General features: G+C 46.3%; 1 protein-coding gene across 2 annotated transcripts; it reads left to right on the plus strand.

The window, feature by feature from the left end:
* The first annotated feature begins 2,992 nt into the window (after positions 1-2,992).
* Positions 2,993-22,309, plus strand: Pank3 (pantothenate kinase 3). Of its 2 annotated transcripts, XM_090321271.1 has the most exons (7): positions 2,997-3,156; positions 8,218-8,570; positions 11,534-11,787; positions 14,555-14,731; positions 17,198-17,321; positions 18,530-18,655; positions 21,291-22,309. In XM_090321271.1, the coding sequence occupies exons 1-7, from the start codon at positions 3,129-3,131 to the stop codon at positions 21,339-21,341; spliced, it is 1,113 nt and encodes a 370-aa protein (XP_090177397.1). In that variant the 5' UTR covers positions 2,997-3,128; the 3' UTR covers positions 21,342-22,309. The 2 variants fall into 2 exon arrangements, with proteins under 2 accessions (XP_090177398.1, XP_090177397.1); XM_090321272.1 differs by lacking the exon at positions 14,555-14,731 and having other exon boundaries at positions 2,993-3,156.
* The last annotated feature ends 251 nt before the right edge of the window (positions 22,310-22,560 follow it).

Raw genomic sequence — 22,560 nt, forward strand, 5'->3', positions numbered from 1 at the left:
GTGTGCTTACCTCATCACAGAGTCTACCATCTGTCTCACAGGCACCCACTGGGCAAAAACAAACAAGGACCTCAAGCTTCCTCTTCTTTTTGCAAGAAGGGCTGGGTTTATTGTGGACTACGGTCCACATGGGGACAGGAAGACAGGCCCTTGTTGGCTCACGTGGGTGTTCTGTCCCTCCGCATTAGTTGTGCCTGGACTGGTTTTGAGTGTGTGTTAGGAAGGAGAAAATGCAACTGATCAGATATTGCTAGTGAGGGACTGGAGCTGAGAACTAGCTGGAAACTGAGGTAGGATGACCACTCTCTGGCTAGGTGGTCAGGGGTGAGCCTTTCTTGTTCCCACCAGGCCATGAGTGCGCCAGCTCGAGAGCCTGGCTTCTGGAAGATCCAGTTGAGGCCGACTTCCAAGCCCATGCTCCAGTCAGCAGGGCCCCAGTGGCTTCTGGCCACAGCTCAACCCATCAGACCACAGGCACACTGGCCCATCCCAAGATGGGATGCTTGCTCTTGAATAAAGGTACTCTTCTTCAGCCACCGCTCCGTCTTTTAATGGTTCTTTTTAATGCAGCCACTTCCTGCCTCTTAGTTCTCATTTTGCACAGGGATAATCTGCAGCCCAGAGCAGAGGAAGGCCTGTCCCAGCCCTTTCTAGCCTAAGTCTAGAACACCAGTGACAGTTCAGTGTTTTCTTGGCACATTAACATAGTCCCCTATTTAAGTGAATATGTGATTCATTCTGGGAACAACACAGGTGTTACTCAGCTTCAGCCACAGGTACCCTCACCAATCTAGCAGCAGCTTCTGCCCAAAACGTACCCACATTTCTGGGCTTCTCATTTCCAGCTTTCCTTCTGGCAGGCAGTACCATGGTAAGCAGGTCAGAAGTCGCCTACATATCCCTTCCCCTTTGACCGTCAAAGAGGCAGGAAACAGTTCAGAGATTGCGTTCAAAGGGAATGGGGTGTTGACAGGAGGCTCAGAGATCCAATCACGGGTCCCGCTCCATGGTGTGGACTCTTTGAGGCTGCGCCAGATCAGAGACCATGACCCTCAAGAAAAGGGTGGAAAGCAGGATCCTTCCAGGATATCTAGTGTCCTGAAGGAGTAGTGAGGGAATTTTAAACAGGAAGGAAAAGTAGAGTTCACCACTCAGGAGTCTGGAGCTGCCAGGTCTCTTACTGGGGCACTTAGCAGTGAGGACGGCTAGGTGGCTGGGGAGACAAGTCACATCAGGGACAAAGGTCAACCTGGTGGGAGCAAGGATATGGCACGAACCACCTTTCTGTTTCTTGGGGGCTCCCAAGCCCCAACTTCTGACAGAGGTGCACTGAGAGATTTAGAACTCAAGCTGGAGTTTGCCTTCCAGGAATGGAGAACAGATCTGAACAGATTGCCAGTGGCTCACACCTGCAATCCTAAACTACTCAGGAGCTGAGATCTGAGGATTGCAGTTCAAAGCTGGGCAATACAAAGCTGTGAGACTCTTATCTCCAATTAATCACTAGAAAAAAAAAAAACGGGAAATAGGGCTATGGCTCAAGGGTAGGTCAGTAGCCCAGAGCAGAAGAGCTCAGGGACAGCGCCCTAGCCCCGAGTTCAAGCCCTGTGACCAAAAACAAACAAACCTACAAAAAAACAAACTCAGGGACAGTGTTCTGACCTTGAGTTCAAGCACGCGCACACACACACAATCATTTGCTACAGGATGGAGCAGAAACATGCTTCTCAACAGCTGCCCCGTGCCCTCGGCCTGTATTGACCACGCTGTATGTCCACGAAGGTCCTGGGCTGTGGGCAGGAAAAGGGCTCTGTGTATGGAGGGAGGACAGCAAGGCTCTGGAAAAGTGCTGGGAGGCAAAGCAGACAGCTGCCCCGGGGCAGCCCTCCCCCACTCCTGGGTGTGGAAGTCTCCAGATTCCTAGCCCCTGGGAGAGCCCCTCACTGTCCTGGGCGCACAGGGGGCTCCCAGCCTGTCTCTGCGGGAGTCAAGTCTCCCCCTAATGGAGGCCAGGCCGGCAGGTGCTTCCACACCAGGGACCCAGAGCAGTGAGGGATTCACGGAGAGCACTTCGCGGAGCGCCTCGGGCACAGCCAGCTTGTGGGATGTGTGCACTGATCATCATTATCACCACCATCACCATCACCATCATCATCATCACCATCATCATCATCACCATCACCATCATCACCATCATCACCATCATCATCATCATCACCATCACCATCATCATCATCATCATCACCATCATCACCATCACCATCATCATCATCATCACCATCATCATCATCATCACCATCACACCTATCACGTCCAGGCCAGACTCTATCAAGCCAGAAGATTCCTCTTGAAGGACTTGAACTGGCAACCCTAAGTACTGGCGCAATGGCCAGCTTCTCGGGGAAGCCTGGGGACAGGTGGGGACGGGCGGGGACAGCAGGGCCCTCGGGTCCGCGGCCAGCCGACCCACGGCCCAGCCGAGCTCCGGCCGGTCCCTTCCCGCCGCAGCCCGGCTCGCCCCGCCCCTCCCCGCCCACCTCTACCGCCATTGGTGGATTGGCCGCTGGCGTGACTGAGGCCCCGCCCACTTTCCCCTAGGACCACTCTGAGGCGATCTCTTGAAGATGCCGGAGGTGGGGGAGGGAGGGAGAAAGGGCCGCGATGCATCCTGGGCCTTGTAGTCCGTCAGCGCAGCTGCAGCCAGAGAGTGGAGTCTCCGAACGAGGAGAACTACACTTCCCAGCAGCCACCTCGAGGAGCGGGCCTGGGGAAGCTCGCGTCACGTGGACGCGCGGCCTGGGCGGGCGACTCCTCTGCGCGGCGGCGGCGGAGGCGGCGGCGGCTCGGGGCTCGGGGCACCGGGGCCTTTTGTTCGGAGCAGCTGCGGGGAGGCCCCGGAGCGGCGAGGCCGGCGGCCTTCCCCAGCTCGCCCGGTCCCGGCCGCCCCCCCACCCCCGCCCCGGGCCGGGCGTCGCCTCGGGCGCCGCCGCCCCGCCCCGAGCCCGCCCCGCCCGGGCTGAGGGGAGGAACCGGCCGGGCCTCGCCGCGCGCGCGGCCCCGCCGCCTCCCGTCCGCCCCTAGCTCGGCCCGGAGGTCGCCGCTCGCCGCTCCCCGCTCCGGCCGCCGCCATGAAGATCAAGGATGCCAAGAAACCCTGTAAGGAGCGGGCCGGGCGCGGGGAGGGGGGGCGTCCGGGTGGCGTCCGCGGGCCGCGGCGGGGCGGCGGCGCGCGGGGTCGGGGGTCGGGGGTCGCGGGGTCCCCGCGCACGCGCGCCGGCCGCCTCGGCCGCCCCGGGCCGGCGGCGCCGCCGGGCCGTGGCCGCGGGGGCCGGGGCGGAGCGGGGCCGGCGGGCGGCGGCGGCGGCGGCCGGCCAGCCCCGGGGGCGACCTCGCTCCCCGAGCCCTGGAAGGCCGAGCGGCGTCCCGGGAGTTGTCACTCGGCGGCGTGGGAGCTTAGCGCGCGCACGTGCGTGTCCGCCGGGCCCGGGTGGGCTTGGAGAAGGCGCCCGGCGGCCCGGAGCCCGCCCGCCGCCAGTGTCCACCCCGGCGAGGCACGGCACGGAGGGAGGCCGTGAGCGGCCTCTGCAGCCGCCTGACCGCCGTCCCCAAGAGGGGGCCGCGACGCTGGGGTGTGGACCGCGGAGGGACCTAGCTCGGTCTCGGGGGCGTGTCCGCGCCTGCGGGACAGGGTCGGCTTAACCTGCCAGCGCTCCGGGCTGGCCGGCATCCGCCGTTTCTTGAGATGGCTCCAGGAATTGAGCCGCAGAGGGGACAGCGTGCGTGGCGTCCTGGGAACGTTCCTTGGTCTCGACACCTGCTGGGCTACACGGAAGCGTTAGGTTTGGTTTGGTTTTTGCCAGTCCTGGGCTTGAGCTCAGAGCCTGAGCACTGGCCTTGGACTTTCTCAAGGCTAGAGCTCTACCACTTGAGCCTCAGCACCACTTCCGGCTTTTTTCTATATATGTGGTACCAAGGAATGGAACCCGGGTCTTCATGCATGCTAGGCAAGCACTCCACCACTAGGCCACACTCCCGGCCCCACGGGAGCATTTTGAACCGGCATTGACGTAGAACCCTTGAACAGCTCCCTCGGGGCACTCGGTTTTATGTTTGCCTTTGGTTCTCATTTGGAGAAGAGAGTTCAGGACATACTCGTGTTGTTACTCAACGAGAGTGGTATTTCTGTTTTTGCTATACATAGTGACTTGAAAGCTTCGATTAGGGAAAAATGATAACCAGGTGTGAATACAGTCGCCAACATTTCAAAAGTTTGTCAAATAAACTTACAGGTTGAAAATAGAAGTGCTTTTTTAAAAAGTGTTTATTGTAGTACATTATGATTGTAAAAGAGAGTTGTGCAGAAACACTGCTCACTTACGGGTTAGGAATGTGGCTTCGTGGTAGAGTTCTTCCTAGCATGCATGAAAGAAGCCCTGGGTTCAGTTCCTCAGAACCATATAAACAGAGAACCCTGGAAGCAGCACTGCGGCTCAAGTGGTAAAGTGCTAGCCTTGAGCAAAGGAAGCACAGGGACAGTGAGTTCAAGTCCCTGGACTGGCCAAAAAAAGAAACATGAGTCAGTTAATGTGACTTAGAAGACTTATGATTCCCAGTTTAAAGGTCTGCTAGTTCTTTAAAGATTGTGTTGTTCTGTGTTGGGAAAGAAGATAGTCGGCTCTGGAAATACAACAGAATAATACAACAAAAATGTTGGTCTACTTTTTAAAATTCACTTAAGTTATAATCCATTTAGGTCTGAGACAGTGACTTGAACTTTGTACCTGCAGCTTTCCCTTATTGGCTAGTGATTTACCTACGGAGCCAAACATCCAACCCCGGGTGTTTTGTTTTTAAAGCAACTGTTTGAACAGATTGTATTTATAATAGTGATACAGTTGTTTGGCACATGATAGGTGTAAGGTACTTTTTATGGACAGCATCCTTTAACTGAGGCAGCCAAACTGGAGGTGACTCAATCTTTCTGGTTAAATACTTGCTTTTGACTTTAAACATCACTTCTAAATACACTGCCAGAATATTACCAGATTATAAAGGACATGTAAACATTAACCAGAAAGTTTCATCAGGAATTGCTTTGATCACGTAGTTTGTATAACCAGAAGACTAGCCTTCAAAGGATGTGTTAATTCAGCCCTCTGCCTTCACTCACACAACTTCTTAAGATTTTTTAGCTTGTGTTTCGCTTACCTGTATGGCAGTGTAACAAAATTAACAAGGTGACAGTAAAAGGTGATGGGATGCATTTATTTACCTATGATGTACTCTAGGCTTTGAATCAGTGCTTTGGTGAGTCAGGTGGTGAGGAACTTGAAGTTTGTGTAAAGCACTGCTAACTGTATATACCGCATTTATGTATTGTTTGTTTCTATGTAATTTGTAAATTTAGCTATTATGTAAAAATGATCACCTCCACAAGGGCACAGTGGCTCACACCTGTCATCCTAGCTACTCAGGAGGCTGAGATCTGAGGACCATGGTTCAAAACCAGCCTGGGCACAAAAGGACCTGAGACTCTTATCTCCAATTAACTTCTAGAAGATGGGAAAGTGGGGGCTTGGCTCAAGGGTAAGGCCGCAGCCTTGAGCTAAAGAGCTCTGGGACAGTGCCCAGGCCAAGTTCAAGCCCCTTGACAGCCCCCCCCCAAAAAAAAATAATAAAAAAGATCACCTCCAGTAGATAGGTGCTTTTGCAGGCAATAGTTTCTCATAACTTTCAGCCAAAACTAGTAATTTAATAATGAAAACAAACTACCCCAAAGTAAGGAGTGAAGGTATGAAGGTGGATATTAGTGGGTTTCGAAATGCCACAGTTTTTATTTGTAAGGATTACTGAGAAGCATGCCAGAGGCCCTAGGTTCATCCCAAATACTGCCAAAATATATAATAATAACATCATATCAACAGCAGCATTAAAAGGTACAAATTGAGGATTTTTATACATTTCCAATTTTGAAAAAATCAAGGTCTTTAGCTTAACAAATCTCACCTTGTGGAAGATTTCCTGTGCCAAAATGTACTTTATGTGGCAAGTGATTTCCACCCACCCCACAAAATCTAGAATTATGTGTAGGTCAAACCGAATTTATCTTGGTTAGGAAGTGTCAGAGGATTCATTGGTTTCATAGCTCATGCTCATCAGAAAGTCCCTAATTACAGGTGTCCTCAATAGACTTGAGACAATTCTAAAGGAATCGCTTTCAAGTGTGCTTATCCAAGTAAACACTCTTGGTGTGGGTATCTGTCTTCTTTAACAATAGTGTTGCTTCTTGCTACTAAGTATTATTTGAACAGTGAAGGGTGGGGCAGGGAATCCATCTGAAACTTTTCACATAAACCCTTACATCAGGAAACTCTAACTTTCATAAATTTACTGGGGGGGGGGCGTGTATCAGTCAATGGTTTTTGTAAATGGTCAGCATCACGTTCACGAAGGTGGCCTGCATAGCTAGCCACTCCACAAAAAAGAATGAAAAAAAAAATCTTTCTGCTTCTTTCTTGTAAGGAGGGTCAGTGTTCAGGCATGAAAGTGAAATCCTATCTGAAAATACATAAGTTCTTTAGGAAATGTTGAGAACTATTCCCTTGCACATTCAAAATCACAGCTAATTCTAGTAAAGGTATAAATTCTGGAATAGAGAAATAGACTCCTTTTTCATGCAGTCACATTTCCTATTATCTAATACTACACACATACCAGGTAATAAAGTAGGAATAAAAATAGAACTATAGTGCTGGGAATGTGGCATAGTAGTAGAATGCTTGCCTAGCATGCATGAAGCCCTGGAATCAGTTCCTGAGTACCACATAAAACCGTTAAAAGTATTTTGTTGCAAAGCATTCTGGAGTCCACATAGTTTAAGTATTATTTTAGTATTACTGGAGTTTAAACTCAGGAACCCCACACTTGCCTGGCAGTTGCTCTGCCACTGAGTCACAACATAGCCCTATCTTAGTGTATGAAATTATTTTTGAGCCTCTATCGTAGTGGTAAGGTACTAGAGTAGAAGGCACACTTTGAAAGATTATTGCCTTTGGAGTAAGGGCCAGGCATTATGTAACTTTTTGTCTTCTGTAGATTTAGAGTGCTGCAGCCATATTTTTTTAATTTTTTTTTATTTTTTTGCCAGTCCTGGGCTTGAGCTCAGGGCCTGAGCACTGTCCTTGGACTTTCTCAAGGCTAGCGCTCTACCACTTGAGCCTCAGCACCACTTCCGGCTTTTTTCTATGTATGTGGTACCAAGGAATCGAACCCGGGTCTTTGTGCATGCTAGGCAAGCACTCTACCACTAGGCCAAACTCCCGGCCCTGCAGCCATATTTTACAGGTACATCCCAAGCTCCTCTTGTCCCGCAGTCTGCCACCAAGGAAGTTAGTTGGCAGCTCTTTTGCCAAGCATATGAAAGCCTGTATATTGTCTGTAGAGAAAGCTCTGTTCTCTGATGGCATCCACCATGTACCTTTACGTGCGGATGAGTTTGGTAGATGCAGCTCTCATCTGTTGGCCCCACTACAGATGTGGTTTGTCCTGCTTCCTCCTGTACACTTGTTGATATTCCCCTGCTGCAGTTAGCTCTCTTTGGGGGAAAGAGTTTTACCCACTTTACATTTTGGTTCCCTGATGGAGAGGAGATATTCAATAATTATTCCCTGAAGAGAGTTGGCAGTAATATCCAGGGAGCTTAATGGATTCTCCAGAGGTCCACAGTCCAGTTCACAGAGCAACAGGTCCCATGCCTGAAAGACTGTGCAGCCCAAACTTGCTTGTCCCTGACGTGCCTCACCTCCACCATAATTAACCAGATGTGCCAGAGAAGAAACCTAGCACTTAATGTGCAAAAAGGTACTTTTCCTGTGGGCAGTACACTGGATGGATTGCAGGACAGTTTCATCATATTAAATATAGAAACAGATGTTTAGCCCTAGATGATATCCTAGCTGTTGGCTGAAATTCCTTCCATCACCTGGAACACAGGGTAGGTACACTGTAACTAAAATGTAACTATCAGACTGTGAACTGAAAGGCTCTGAGCTATCCCCACATGTCCTGTGTTTTTTAGAAAATACACAAAGCTGGAGGAGAAAGGTAAGTTACACAGGGGAGATTTGTTTTACCTGTTGATGACTGAGTACCTAGTTTACGATGAGCAGGGTTTATGGCTGATTAGTTCTAAAATGGCCCTGTTTCTCACATTTGCAGCTTTCCCGTGGTTTGGCATGGACATTGGGGGGACTCTAGTGAAGCTGTCATATTTTGAACCCATCGATATCACTGCAGAGGAAGAGCAAGAGGAGGTGGAGAGCTTAAAAAGTATCCGGAAATACCTGACCTCTAATGTGGCCTATGGGTCCACTGGCGTCCGGGATGTGCACCTTGAACTGAAGGACTTGACTCTGTTTGGGCGAAGGGGGAACTTGCACTTTATCAGATTTCCAACCCAGGACCTGCCTACCTTCATCCAAATGGGAAGAGATAAAAACTTCTCCACGTTACACACGGTGCTATGTGCTACCGGAGGTGGTGCTTACAAGTTTGAGAAAGATTTCCGCACAGTAAGTACCGGTGACTTGAAAACCAACCATTGAAGCTTGCTGTATTTAGTTGTGAAATCGCAGTCTGGGTCCCACAGAGGAAGAGTGTGGACTCATGTTTGGGAGGTGCTGGAGCTGCAGGGCTGGGGGTTGTGTGTAAATGACTCCAACCATTCAGGTTCTGCTCCCACAGCCACAGCCAACCCACCCAAGGCCATCTCCTCCCCAAACCCATTTGCTTGGGGGATCTGGTAAAACCAGCTTGAGTGCTGATCTGAGGCTCACATCTGTCGTCCTAGCTACTCAGGAGGCTGAGATCTGAGGATTGCCATTCAAAGCCAGCCTGGGCACTAAAGAACCAGAACACCAGAAGTGTCAGACTCTTTATCTCCAATCAGTCACAAAAATGGGAAGTGTTGCTGTGGCTCAAGGGGTAGGTCAGTAGCCTTGAGCTAAATAGCTCAGGGACACCACCCAGGCTCAGAGTTCAAGCCCCATGACCAACCAAAAAAAAAAACGTTGCAAAACTGCCAGTGTTTTTCAGAATAAGTTCAGATTTGGGATTTGGGGTAACTGAAATTAGTTTTTCTTGAAAAAAATTTTTTTTGTTTTTCTTTTAATGGAAAATACTGATTTGATAGTAATTGGACTCGTTTGTTTGAACATGAATTTCACAAATTGGCAACTACGGCATTTTAAATGTATGTTTTATTTGCTTTTTTAAAAATAATAGGCTCATGCCTATAATCCTAGCTACTCAGGAGGCCAGATCTGAGGATCCATGGTTCAAAGCCAGTTCAGAAGCCAGCTTGGGCACAAAGACTTCGAGACTCTTATTTCCTATTAATCACTAAAAAATGGGGAAGTGGGGCTGAGGCTCTAGGGGTAAGGGGGTAGCCTGGAACCAAAGAGCTCAGGAACAACTCTTAGGCCCAGGGGTAGGTGGTAGCTTTGAGCTGAAGAGCAGAGCTCTGGAACAGCACTCAGGCCCAGAGTTAAATTTTTAAGCCCCATGACTGATCCAAAAATAATAATAATAATAATAATAATAATGGTACTGGGGCTTAGCACATTTGCTTAGCAAGTATTCTGTCACCTGAGCCACACTTCTGTGCACATGTGCTTGTGTGTGTGTGCTCACACGTGTGTGCACTTGTGTGGCAATCCTAGGGCCTGAATGGTTGTTTTTGTTGTTTTTTTGCCCTAAACTCGCTTTTGCTTTCTCAAATGAGTGACAACTCTTGGTTTTTTGATGGTTTGGAGATAAGAGCCTCATGGATTTACCTGCCTGAGTTGGGTTTGAACCATGGCTCTAAAATCTCAGCTTCCCAAGTAGCTAGGATTATAGGCGTGTATAAACCACCAGTGCATGGCTTTTATGGTTTTGAATCTCATTGTCACTCACTTTTCCGCTTGTGATCCTTCTGCCTCCACTTCCTCAGTACCTAGGATTGAAGGTAGGCATCACCATGCCTGCTGGTATGGTTTTTAATGTTTGCTGATATTCTTGAGCCAGCTCTCATCCTGGCCATTAAAGATGCTATAATCTAAATATGAGGTTCTAATTTTCCTTTTTTTTTTTTTTTTCTTTTGAGACCATACCTGGGCCTTGAACTCAGGGCCTGAGCTCTGTCCCCGAGTCTCTATGCTCAAGGCTAGAGCACTACCACTTGAGCCACAGCACTACTTTCAGCTTTTCCTGTTTTTGTGTTACTGAGCAATCAAATCAGGGGTTCATCCTTGGTTAGGCAAGCACTCTACCACTAAGCCGCATTCCCGTTCCGAAATATAGAGATTTTCTAATGTTTACAAGTTTGGTTAGTTGATGGCTAGGCCTAAGGAGTAACAGAATAGAGCTATGGATAAGTATGATAATTTAAAGCCCATAGTAAAATCTAAGTAAAAGCAAAATGTGTTTATAATACACTCAAATGAATTTATAGTTTCATTCAGTTACTCAAACTACAGTCAGGGATGTATCTGCTCATAGATGCTTTTGTGTAATCAAAAGACAGGACAGAATGGATTAGCTAAATGCTAGTATATGCACATATATGCAGGTGTCTAGCTTGGTATTCAAGATTAATCTTGAGGAATTTTGAGGGCCAAAGCTATAAATGCCAGGTTATTTGATGAATCAGTGACATGACTTTTCACTATGCTGAACAGCACTTGGCAAAACTCCACAAACAGCTCAAGCCTTTCTGAGCTACTCAGAAAGTGGAGATCAGGAGGAGGAAGATCAAGGTTCAAGAGCAGCCTAAAAAGACCCCATCTAAACAAGAAAGCCACAGAGGCATAGGAAGATCATGGTCTAGTCCTGCCCAGGCAAAAGGCTACTAGTTAATTTTAACTAGAGCTTGGCTCAAGGGGTTGAGGCACTTGTCTGGATAGTGTAAGTAAGTAAAGCTTTAAGTTCAAATCCTTTCCAACCACCAGAGGGCACAGTGTTTCTGCTGAGGAGTAAGTTCCTAGCAGACTTGCTACATATGCTAAAGCCGTTACGGAATGCCTGACGTTAAACACATGCTTAAGTACACCCAGATAATTGTACTTTCCTACTGCCACTACAGCAATGTCTTCACTGGGCAGACACGGGCAGTGCAGAGACCCGGGCCCACTATGGCAGTTGAGGGGCATCCAGTGTCTTAGCCACAGGATGTCAGTGTGGCCCTTTGTCTGCCGCTGCCTTTGAAGACAGCAGTTCCCAGCCAGAAGGTGAAGTGCTGAGAAGTCAGCGCTGAGTGGGGGACATGATGTCACTCATGATACTGAAATGTTATCAGGTGCCTGAAAGTTACAGGGTGGAGGCAAGAAGTTGGAACGGATCCTCTCTTTTTTTTTTTTAAACAATGTGAAGACACCAAAGCACAGACATATGGAGATCTGTGACTTCCTGTCTAGGTAGGCCAGCAACAAATATAGAAACTTAGATAAATGGATCCTCTTTTTTAACACAGTTTTACTTTTTGATTGTCTTACAGATTGGAAACCTCCACCTACACAAACTGGATGAACTTGACTGCCTTGTAAAGGGCTTGCTATACATAGATTCTGTCAGTTTCAATGGGCAAGCAGAGTGCTATTATTTTGCCAATGCCTCTGAACCTGAGCGATGCCAAAAGATGCCTTTTAACCTGGATGACCCTTACCCCCTGCTGGTGGTGAACATTGGCTCTGGAGTCAGTATTCTAGCGGTCCATTCCAAAGACAACTACAAGCGAGTGACAGGCACCAGGTCAGTCACCCTTTGGTTTTGTTGCAGCTTTTACAATGTTGTAGATACCCAGGGATTGTGAGATTGTGTGTGTTTGGGTGTGCACTTGTATATACATGCATTTGTGCCTGTCTGCCTGTCTCCAGTGCTGGAGGTCAAACCAAGGCCTCAGTCAGCCTCTAGTTCAAGTACTGTACCACTGAGCTACTCCCCAGCTGAGAAGCACATGTATTGATGCTGGCTTTACCTGGAGGATGACAGATACTTATCTTTAGATTAAAGTTAAACATAAGTGAAAATGTTACAGATAACACTTTTTAAATGTGTACAGAGACTCGAAAACCAAAATCGCTGAATTTGTTACTGAACAGCTCTAGTTTCCATATTGCTAAGTGTATTTTAATCTGGAGTGACTACTGTCATGGGTTCTAGCAGAAGAGCGTCCATGGAAGAAGTGGCAGTGTTCGGTTGATTTCAAAAGTATATCTTGTTCCTTTTGTTTTCCAAAGCATGCTTTCCTTGACTACTCTTCGCTTTTCTCTCTCCCTCTCTCTCTCTATCCCTCTCTCCCTCTCTCTTTCTCTTTTTCTCTCTCTCTCTTTTTTTTTAGGCCTTTGCTGGGGCTTGAACTCAGGACCTGAGCACTGTCCTTGTGCTTTCTCAAAGCTAGCAGCACTCTACCACTTGAGCCACAGTATCACTTCCAACTTTTTCTTTGTATGTAGTGTGGAGGAATTAAACCCAAGGCTTCGTGCATGATAGGCAAGCACTCTACCATTAGGCCACACTCCTGGCCCCTACTCTTCACTTTTTAATAAAAGCTTGCCATGTGCCCAGCATGTTCCCATTTTAAATTATACTATGGGATAGTGTTGTAGTTAATTTTAGCATGAATTAGGGTGAACTCCCTTATAGGATAAAGTTTAGTATTTGCAAATAAGCCCTACCTACCTTGAATGTTACAGAAAAAGACGCTCCTGAGGTCTAGTCTTAGGAGAGGATCCATAAGTCTCAACCACTATGTGCATATGATCATATAAAATATTTATTGAATTGAACCTCAAGAAGTGAATGTTATTTTGTTGTTCTGCTTTTTCTCCCCTCCGTAACTGTTTTTGTTTTCCGTACTGTTTGTCTTGAATGTACGTTTATCTGGTTTTTTTGGGGGGGGGTAAGAGGGGAGCACAGAAATGGTGGGACAAAGGTAAAAAAATGCAGTGATGATAGTCACAGAGATACTGTTGAAAATGAATTACATAGCTGGGGGAGGGGGGTCTGGATGGAAAACTGGAAGAAAATGAGGGAAGGGGACATTGTCAAGAATAAATGTACTCATTACCTGACTTACATTACAGTAGCCTCTATACTTTTACAATAACAATAGAAAGAATGAGAGCCCTCCTGAGTCTCTGATAAGGGTAGTTTCATAAATTTTATTTATTTTTTTGGTCATCATGGGACTTGAACTCTGGGCCTGGGCATTGTCCCTGAACTCTTCAGCTCACGGCTACTGCCTTATCCCTGCCACAGTGCCACTTTCCACTGCCACTTCCCACCTCCAGTTTTCTGGCGATTAACTGGAGATAAAAGTCTCGTGGGCTTTGTTGTACCCTGCCTGGATTTGAACAGGGATCCTCAGATCTCAGCCTCCTGAGTAGCTAGGATTACAGGCATGAGCCACCACCACACCTGGCTGATTTCATCAGTTCTTAAGAAATGGAGGCTCCAGTGTAGTTAAGGAAGAAAGATTTTGTGATACTTCAACTTTGATTGATTTTTTTAAGTTTAAATTGGTACTCCTGCTAAGTGATCCTTAAATGTACATTACTATTGTAGTGGTTAAAAATCCACCACCACTATTACTCTATTTATACCAAAGAATTCTTCTATAGAAATACAGTTTTACTTACTTGAAAAGACAGAAACAAAGTCTGTTCAAGGGTTTAGGGGACCAGGGATCAAAGGTTATTGAGATTGGAGAGGTATAACCTCATGTTGTGGAACTTTTCAAAATTTTAGTACCAAGTAAATTTCTGTTGTTCACATGATGACCTGCTCTGTATTTCCTCGTCATACTCTGGGCTGGGTCCTGTTCCAAAGTTTCTTGTCACATCCCATTGATTTCGTCACATGGATGCAGTTCAGGAAACAGGCTTTTCACAAGGCATTTCTTGTAAGCCATTTAAAAGAACAGATTGCCTTCTTTTCATTGATGGTATGAATTTTTAGCATTCCCTCCTCACTGAGTAACAGGGTCAGTATGTAATACAGGCTGGCCTGGAACTTGTCTTCCTGCTCGAGCCTCCCATAGTGCTGTGCCACCACACCCTTCCCTTTAGTGGTCCTTTCTGATGCACACACCAGAATGTGTTAGTGCAAGTGCCCCCATGCTTACTTTATTCTCTTGCTTTTCTTTTTTCTTTTTGCCAGTCCTGAGACTTGAAACTCGGGGCCTGGGCACTGTCCTTGAGGTTTCTTAAGGTTAGCACTCTTAACCACTTGAGCACCACTTCTGGCTTTTTCCATGTATGTGGTGCCAAGGTATCGAACTCAGGTCTTCGTGCATGCTAGGCAAGCACTCTTACTACTAGGCCAAACTGCCAGCCCCCCTAGTTCATTCTTGATATAACTTGTTTGGTTTCACTGAGCAATTTTTCTTTTCTCCTTCATGATGTTGACATTTTAGTGTTAATGTATTTTTTTCAGTAAGTGCATGCTGCAGCCTTCACCATGGAGAAAGATTGTTGTGAATAAGTGCAACTTAGCAAGCTTTCTTAACTTTCTCTAGCCTTGGAGGTGGCACCTTTCTGGGCCTGTGCAGTTTATTGACTGGCTGTGAAAGTTTCGAAGAGGCTTTGGAAATGGCATCCAAAGGTGACAGCACCCAGGCTGACAAGTTGGTCCGGGACATTTATGGAGGAGATTATGAAAGATTTGGTCTGCCAGGTTGGGCTGTAGCATCTAGGTGAGTTAACCTTCATGTGATTGTACTGGTGGTTTGTTTGTGTATGGTTTTGATTTTGAGACCTTGAAATAGTGTAAACATTAACTATACATTAAGAACTTTATCACAAGTGTGCCCTGTAAGGAACAACTTTTATTCATTCTGAAATGTCCTTCCAGCTTTTTCTCTAAACAAATACAGAGACCCTAACTATCCTCCTTACTAAACAGTTATTGACATACTTTAATATTTTACGCTACTGTACAGCTTACTGTCTCTGCTCTAAAGTGGCCATGTAGCATAAGCGTGTTTCCATGTTGAGGTCATATTCCCATTTTGTTCCTGTAGTGTCCCGGGAGTAGGGATGTGACCGTGGTTGGGTGTTAGGTCAGCTGGGGCCATGGAAGGCAAAGGGGGCCTCCCTGTTGATCTGTGGGCAGGGGTGTAGCTCATGAGACTTCCACTTTCTACTAACATGAGGCCAAACACAAACATGTTACTTTGTGTGATTGCTTATGTTCTGTCTTTCTGTTGGATTGTTGCACAGTTGACTTTATCAGTCTTTTTCTTTATGGCTGCAGGATAATGATGCATAGTAAGTAAGTCTTCCACATTCCAAGTACATAAGGAGTAAAGCCTTCCTCCTTTAATTTCTATCTTTAATTTAATAGAAATCTTTATCTTGCAGTTTTATGCGAGGTGCACATCTCTGAGGTTTTCATGTTTTTATTTTTTTCTTTTGATGAGCCCTACAACTTACAGTCCTTTATTTTGGTGATATCAGATGACTTTTGTTCCTTCCAGATCCTGGCTGCTTTTTGCTACCTTACTGGTACACAAACACCTGACTGGTAGATGAATAGAACTAAAAGTACGCTTGCTATTAGAACAGCCGGTCTCCTGCTGATAATTTGATTTTTCCATATGACATTTACAATCATCCTTCCTAGTATAACTGATAAGGCTAGGTTTTTTTGAGGGGGGTTATTTTTTAATTTATTTTTTAGTAACTCTATTAAGCGTATATGTTAGTGACAATCTTTAGGGTGTTTTATCTTCCTTTTGTAAAACTTAGTGTGTATATAGTGTATGTATATATGGTGTGTATGTGTAACTTTTTTTTGTTGTTTTTTTGCCAATCCTGGGCTTGAGCTCAGGGCCTGAGCACTGTCCTTGGGCTTTCTCAAGGCTAGAGCTCTACCACTTGAGCCTCAGCACCACTTCCGGCTTTTTCCTATGTATGTGGTACTGAAGAATCGAACCTGGGTCATCCTGCATGGTAGGCAAGCACTCTACCAATAGGGCAAACTCCCGCCCCCTAGTTTATATTTTTGTTTAAGCTTCTTTTGTGCTTTTCCAACATTTTGAAAGTCTGTGGTATGTTTATACACTGCGTTTTTAAGTTCACTCTTAGATGTTCTTCTGCTGTGTTAGATGCTTGTACAGCCCTGTCTCCATGGTGCTGGTGACTGGTGTTGGTGGCGCATGCCACAGCTCCTTGGCAGTGGACTTGGCTCCCTCCTGGGTGTGTCCCAGCCAGCCCTGCACTTGGACCCTGTGCTGTCCCATGTAATGTCACATATCCCTGTGCCACCACATTCTGTTTCTGCCTGGGATTTTCTTTTTCTTTTGTCTATATAATTTTTCTGTTCATTTACTCTGGAAAAGCTCCCTTCATGCCTTCATCGAGCTTCCTCTGCCACAGGCATACAGGGTTTTTTCTCCTCTGTTTCTAAGGTAGCTTTCTCTTGCTTTTGTGTTTTTTTTGTTTTTTTTTTTCCCCCTGTTCTGGTGAGCACTTGTGTATTGTTCTCTCTCAACATGGCTAGTGGAAAATAGGAAACTCCTGTCACTTCGTTGAATCTGTGATACAGTGTTTGTGTAGGCATTACAGATGCAGTGTTTGAGTGACAAGTTTGGCATTGAAGCTTAGGTATTCTTTGAAAACGTTTTGACTTATTATAAGTGAGTCACAATGGATTTCACTATTTTTTCCACTTCTTTTTTTTTTTTTTTTTTTTTTTTGCCAGCCCTGGGCTTGGGCTCAGAGCCTGAGTACTGTCCTTGGACTTTCTCAAGGCTAGCACTCTACCACTTGAGCCTCAGCACCACTTCCGGCTTTTTGCTATATATATGGTACCGAGGAATTAAACCCGGGTCTTCGTGCATGCTAGGCAAGCACTCTACCACTAGGCCAAACTCCCGGCCCCTTTTTTCCACTTCTTAAATAATAAACAGCCTTGTCATGTTCTCAGTTTATATCATGTTTAAACATATGTTATCGTCATCTGTGCTTCTTTATAGCAACCCACTGTGCTTTTTGTGAGACTGAACTTAGCCTGAGTTCTTTAAAAGGTATTCCTTAACTGAAGAAGCTTTTTGCTTCTTCCTGGTTATAGATTTGTGGTTTTGTGCTTCACTACGCAGATTGTGTGTAGCATGACCATGGCTGCGGGATTGACGTTGCTCTGTCTGGTTCCTCCACAGTTTTGGGAATATGATTTACAAGGAGAAGCGAGAGGCTGTCAGTAAGGAGGACCTGGCGAGAGCGACCTTAGTTACCATAACCAATAACATCGGCTCTGTGGCAAGGATGTGCGCCGTGAATGAGGTAAAGTGCATGCATCGTGGAGGGCTTTCTTTTCCTTGGAGGCCTGTAGGATTGAGAGCTATTCCTTTCATTTGTGTGTTATGTAGGTAACACAAAGTAGCCGGCGATTCAGACTGAAGTAGGTATTGATGCTCAGAGTGCACAGCCTCAGCCTCCAGGTTCTTTCTAAACCGTGGCCGTGTGGAGAGAAGATGTGTTTGGAAGGTTCTCTCTGCCCTTGGCTTCTCTACAGTGCTGCCTTGTTGCATGTGGATCAAGCAGCATTGTACAGGGCTATGAGGGCAGCGGGGCTGCGCCTCCACGTGCTCTGTGTGCGGGGTGTGCTGCTTGCTCTGAAAAAGTGTGTGTGTGTGTGTGTGTGTGTGTGCATACCCACGTGTAAAATGTGCTTCTTGAAGAAGGATGATGTCGTTTATTCACTGATTATTCAGTCAAGAATGCCCTGAGCCTGGCGTTCTGGCACCTCACAAAGGCTGTGTTGAGCAGTCCCATCTGTCTCTCCACTCCCTTTGGAGTTTGCATCATTGTGGTGATATGCATGATAAGTCATTCAATGCACATTCATCGTAAGTGTTGTTTTTAAAAAATCCAACAGGATAGAGAGGTGGGGGTGGGTAGAGGAGGTAATGGCAGATGATGGCTAGTAGGAAAGATAGGCCTTGTCTCCGTAATCACACCCAGAAGCAGTTGAGGTGCTGCAGTATCTAGGTGGATCTAGATGCCTCTGGGGTTCATAGAGAATCTTTATGTAAGGTTTTAAAACAACCAACCAAAAAAAAGGGGGAAGGGAGAAAATGTGATTCTGGGACAAAGGTTGCACAGGCAGACAGTCGGGAGCAAGGCTGTGACACAGGCAGGCGCATGCGTGTAGAGCCCTGGCTCTGGTGATGAGATGCCGGGAGCGTTTGGCAAGTGTGGGATCTTGGTGGCTCAGGCGAAGTATAGAGGCGAGATGCATGGGCCTCCTGTTTTCCCCCTGAGCAGATTCCCAACGGAGTCTGGTTCTGGTCTCCTCCCCGACCAGCTCCCGCCGACCAGCACCTGCCATTGCAGTCGGCGAGGCTGCCTTGTCGGCACGTAACACTGCCACCCACAGGCTTCCCCTCGGCACGGGGTGAATGGGATTGCAGGGCTCTGTGCCGGGTGTGGAGCGGGCATAGACGAGTAGCCAGTGATTCCTCTACAAGTCACTTTCTTTGTTCTCTTAGAAAATAAACCGAGTTGTCTTTGTCGGAAACTTCTTACGCGTCAACACTCTCTCAATGAAGCTCTTGGCCTATGCATTGGATTATTGGTCAAAAGGTCAATTGAAAGCATTGTTTTTAGAGCATGAGGTATGACAAATGTTTCATTAATAATTGGTTAACAACCTATTTCTAAATATAGATGTTACATATTGCTTCATGCCTTGTGTCTGTAAGGTCAAGCTATATTGGATGTGTTTTTTTCTTGAGAGATAGTGTAGTCCTGGTTGCTCTTGCATCTGTCCTCCTGCCTGAATGTTCCAGAAAAAACGTGGGACTACAGGCTTCACCTCCATTGTTGCAGATTTATTTACTGCAGCAGGATGTCTGTTTCCTTCTCTTTGGTTTCATTTGGCAGAGACAGTTGCTGTAACCTGCTCACCATTCAATTTAGAATTTCAGGCTGGGTGCAGTAACTTATGCCTATAATCCCAGTAACTCAGGCGACAAAGATTAGGATTAAAGTTTAGGGTCATGCTGAGCAAAAGACAACACTGACCCTCATCTGAATAATGAAAGCTTTGTCTTTCTTTGTGCCTTCTGTCTGCCGTGAAGGGGGCAGCCTCTTTCTTTCCCATGCTTCCATCACCTGCCACGCCACCATGTTGTCCTGTCTCCCATGGGCTCAGAAGGGTGGGGTGGATCCAGTGACGGGCTGAACTCTATGAGCTAAAATAAATTTCTCCTCGTTTTGTTGTTGTTGTTGTTGTTGTTGTTTGTGGGTCATGGGGATTGAATTCTGTCTGGGCGCTGTCTCTGAGCTCTTCAGTTCAAGGCTACCGCCCTACCCCTTGAGCCACAGCCCCACTTCCCATTTTCTAGAGGTTAATTGGAGATAAGAGTCTTGGATTCTTGATTCTTTTGTGCCCGGGCTGGCTTTGAACCTTGATCCTCAGATCTCAGCCTCCTGAGTGGCTAGGATGACAGGCGTGAGCCTCCGCGCCTGGCTCTGTTTTTGTTTCTTAAAGCTGGACATGATGGTACAAATAAGACGGACCTCTAGGCCAGCCCTGGCCAAAACTAAGGTCCCTTACCTGAAAAAGAAGGCAGCAATGCTTAGGGTGTGGCTGCAGTAGTCAAAAGCTTACCTAGTTAGCACAAGGCTCTGGGTTCAAACCCCAGACCTGCCAGAAAAAGACAAAAATAACTGTGAAAAAGTATGAATGAGCATTTCCTAGTTCCTGTGAGCTCTTTAGCTATCCCTAGACTCAGTCGATAGTCTGTTTTTGTTTGTTTGTTTGTTTGCCCGCCTGTCCTGGGCTTGCTTGAATTCAGGGCCTGTGCGCTACCCGTGAGCTCACTGTCTGCGCTCAAGGCTAGTTCTCTACCACTTGAGCCACAACACTACTTCTGCCTTTTTCTGTTTTGTGGTACTAAGAGCAAGCTAGGCAAGCTCTCTACTGCTAAGCCATATACCCCAGCCCCTGGATATTCTGTTTTATAAAATAATTTAAAATGGTGAATGTGGCTGATTATAAAATATGTCATTTAGCAATGAAAATTCTGATTAAGCTCTTACCATGACCTGATTCCTCCCACCAGAAGTACCCACCATTAGCGTTTGGAATTTGTGAATGTCTTCTGTTTAGCACATCCAGTTTCTAATCCGAGCAGTTAATAGTCTTTGTCGTGCTCTGGGTTAAGTAAAGTTAACTTGAATCATCAAAGTCAGTTGGTTATATTATTTATTATAAATCCCTAAAACAAACCCAGAGTCTGGTTCTGCTCTCAGAAGCCTGCCCTTGCTGCCCCGCAGGTCTGGGCTTGGCAGCCAGCCAGCATGCACAGCACGGAGGTTACTTGATTTATTATTGAATGATCAGGAGATTCTCAGCTCAGCTGTTATATAGTCTTGGGAAGCTTTTGATAGTAAAAGAATATTTATTCAGAATGAGCTTAAATTTATTTGTTTACTTTTCTACCATGGTGCCTGGCATTGACTGGTATTATATATTAAAAAAAAAAAAATTGGCAAGGCACTGTGGCTCATGCCGATAATCCTAGCTACTCAGAAGGCTGAGGTTGAGGATCACAGTTCAAAGCTAGCCTGGGGGGGCCAGGAGTTTGGCCTAGTGGTTAAAGTGCTTGCCTAGCATGCATGAAGACCCGGGTTCGATTCCTCGGTACCACATACATAGAAAAAAGCCTGAAGTGGTGCTGAGGCTCAAGTGGTAGAGCTCTGACCTTGAGAAAGTCCAGGGACAGTGCTCAGGCCCTGAGCTCAAGCCCATAACTGGCAAAAAAAAAAAAAAAAAGCTAGCCTGGGCAGGAAAGTCTGTGATTCTTATCTCCACTTAGCCACCAGAAAACTGGAAGCTCATACTGAGTGAGCTGTAACCTTGAGCAAAAAAAAGCCCAGACCCTGAGTTCAAGTCCCACGACTGACAAAAAAAAATACGTAAAATACCAATGGTGTTTAATTTCCAAGTAAGTGTTCCTGATCATATAACAGGTGACGGGCCTGGAGCATAGCCTAGTGGTAGAGTGTTTCCCTAGCATACATGAAGCTCTGGGTTTGATTCCTTAGTACCACATACACAGAAAAAGCTGAAAGTGGTGCTGTGGCTCAGGTGGTAGAGTGCTAGCCTTGAGAAAGCTCAAGGCCTGCCTTGAGTTCAAGCCCCAGGACTGGAGAAAAACAAAAACATGTGACACATAAATCTATGCTAAATGAGAAGTGATTGACATTGCCCTTCTTTCAATGCTGTTGCTCACAATCACACAGGGCTACTTTGGAGCTGTTGGTGCACTTCTTGGACTGCCAAACTTCAGCTAACGAGTGAGAGATCTTGCCGCTCAAGATGCCATCCAAGGAGCTGAAGCTGCAGGCAGGCATCCGGGCACTGCCGCCACTGGGAACCAAAGGATAAAAGAGTAGCACTGCTCCTGTTGAGTCTAAGTGTCAGAGTGGCCATCCCGGAGTGTGGCTGCTGTGAGGAGTTGTGTGACCTGAAGATCCCTTGTTGACGTGTCCTTCCGTATGTAGATAGCCAGTGTCCTGCCTCTGAACCAATCCAGAAAGATCGTCTATTTATTTTATGTAACTAACATGCAGTACCATACGTTCCAACACAAATCTTCACGTCTCAGCTGTTTTGCGTATGAAAAATAATTGAGTATATTTGTTCCAGATCTGTTTTATGTGTGTTCTGGTTATGCTGTGTTAAAATTCACTGTATGGGCAATCTAGGTGATCATTTCATGAGCCTTAGGGAATGTGAAGGTGGCGCTGAATACTGGTTATGGTAGCCTTTGTAACATACCTTCTGTAAGAAAGCATGTTGGGGTAATCTGTCCCCAGAATGTGATTGTCCTCGATGCCATGATGATGTACTTGAAATACTCCTGATAGACCTTGGCCCAGTCCCAGGATGATTCCTGGGAAATGACCTATTTTGATTTTTGAATTAAATCAACACAGGTTAATATGTTTAATATTTTCAGATTGGAAGCTTACTTATTTTGGAGTCTAATGAGGTCCTTGGGACTGCTCAGACAGTGTGCTTGGGGCAAATTCATACTTCCGTGCTCTTCAGTGGCCACGCATACCTCAGGCCGAAGTAGATATGTTTCTTCTCATTAGATCCGAACCATGAAAGCTAAGATTTCATTCTATTCTGAAAAACTGCAACAGAGTCACACGTATTCTTAGATGTGAAACTGGGAATCTGAGGCAGTATTGCAGAATTATGAAAAGATCAGTGTTTGATACATTCTGGTAATAAAAGCATTATAGTTCCAAAATTTGTAATTTTTTCTGCCTTCAAATGTATTCTAGTGTGGGTTCACTGACTGTTGTGTGATGGTTTTTAGGATGTTATGTTGCCAGTAATGTTTTGGAGGTCCGGGAAGTAGATTGACAGTGACTCGCCACCATGACTCGTAAGGCTTGAGAAGGACATTTGAAGCACTTGTCCAGTTTGTGCTCAAGTGCCTACAATTAAATTGTCTTTATCTGAAGCTATAAAGACAACTAGAAGTGTTCAGGAGTACAT

The sequence above is a fragment of the Megascapheus bottae genome, chromosome 29 (assembly GCF_031878675.1).
Source record: "Megascapheus bottae isolate mThoBot1 chromosome 29, mThoBot2.hap1, whole genome shotgun sequence".
Taxonomy (NCBI): domain Eukaryota; kingdom Metazoa; phylum Chordata; class Mammalia; order Rodentia; family Geomyidae; genus Megascapheus; species Megascapheus bottae.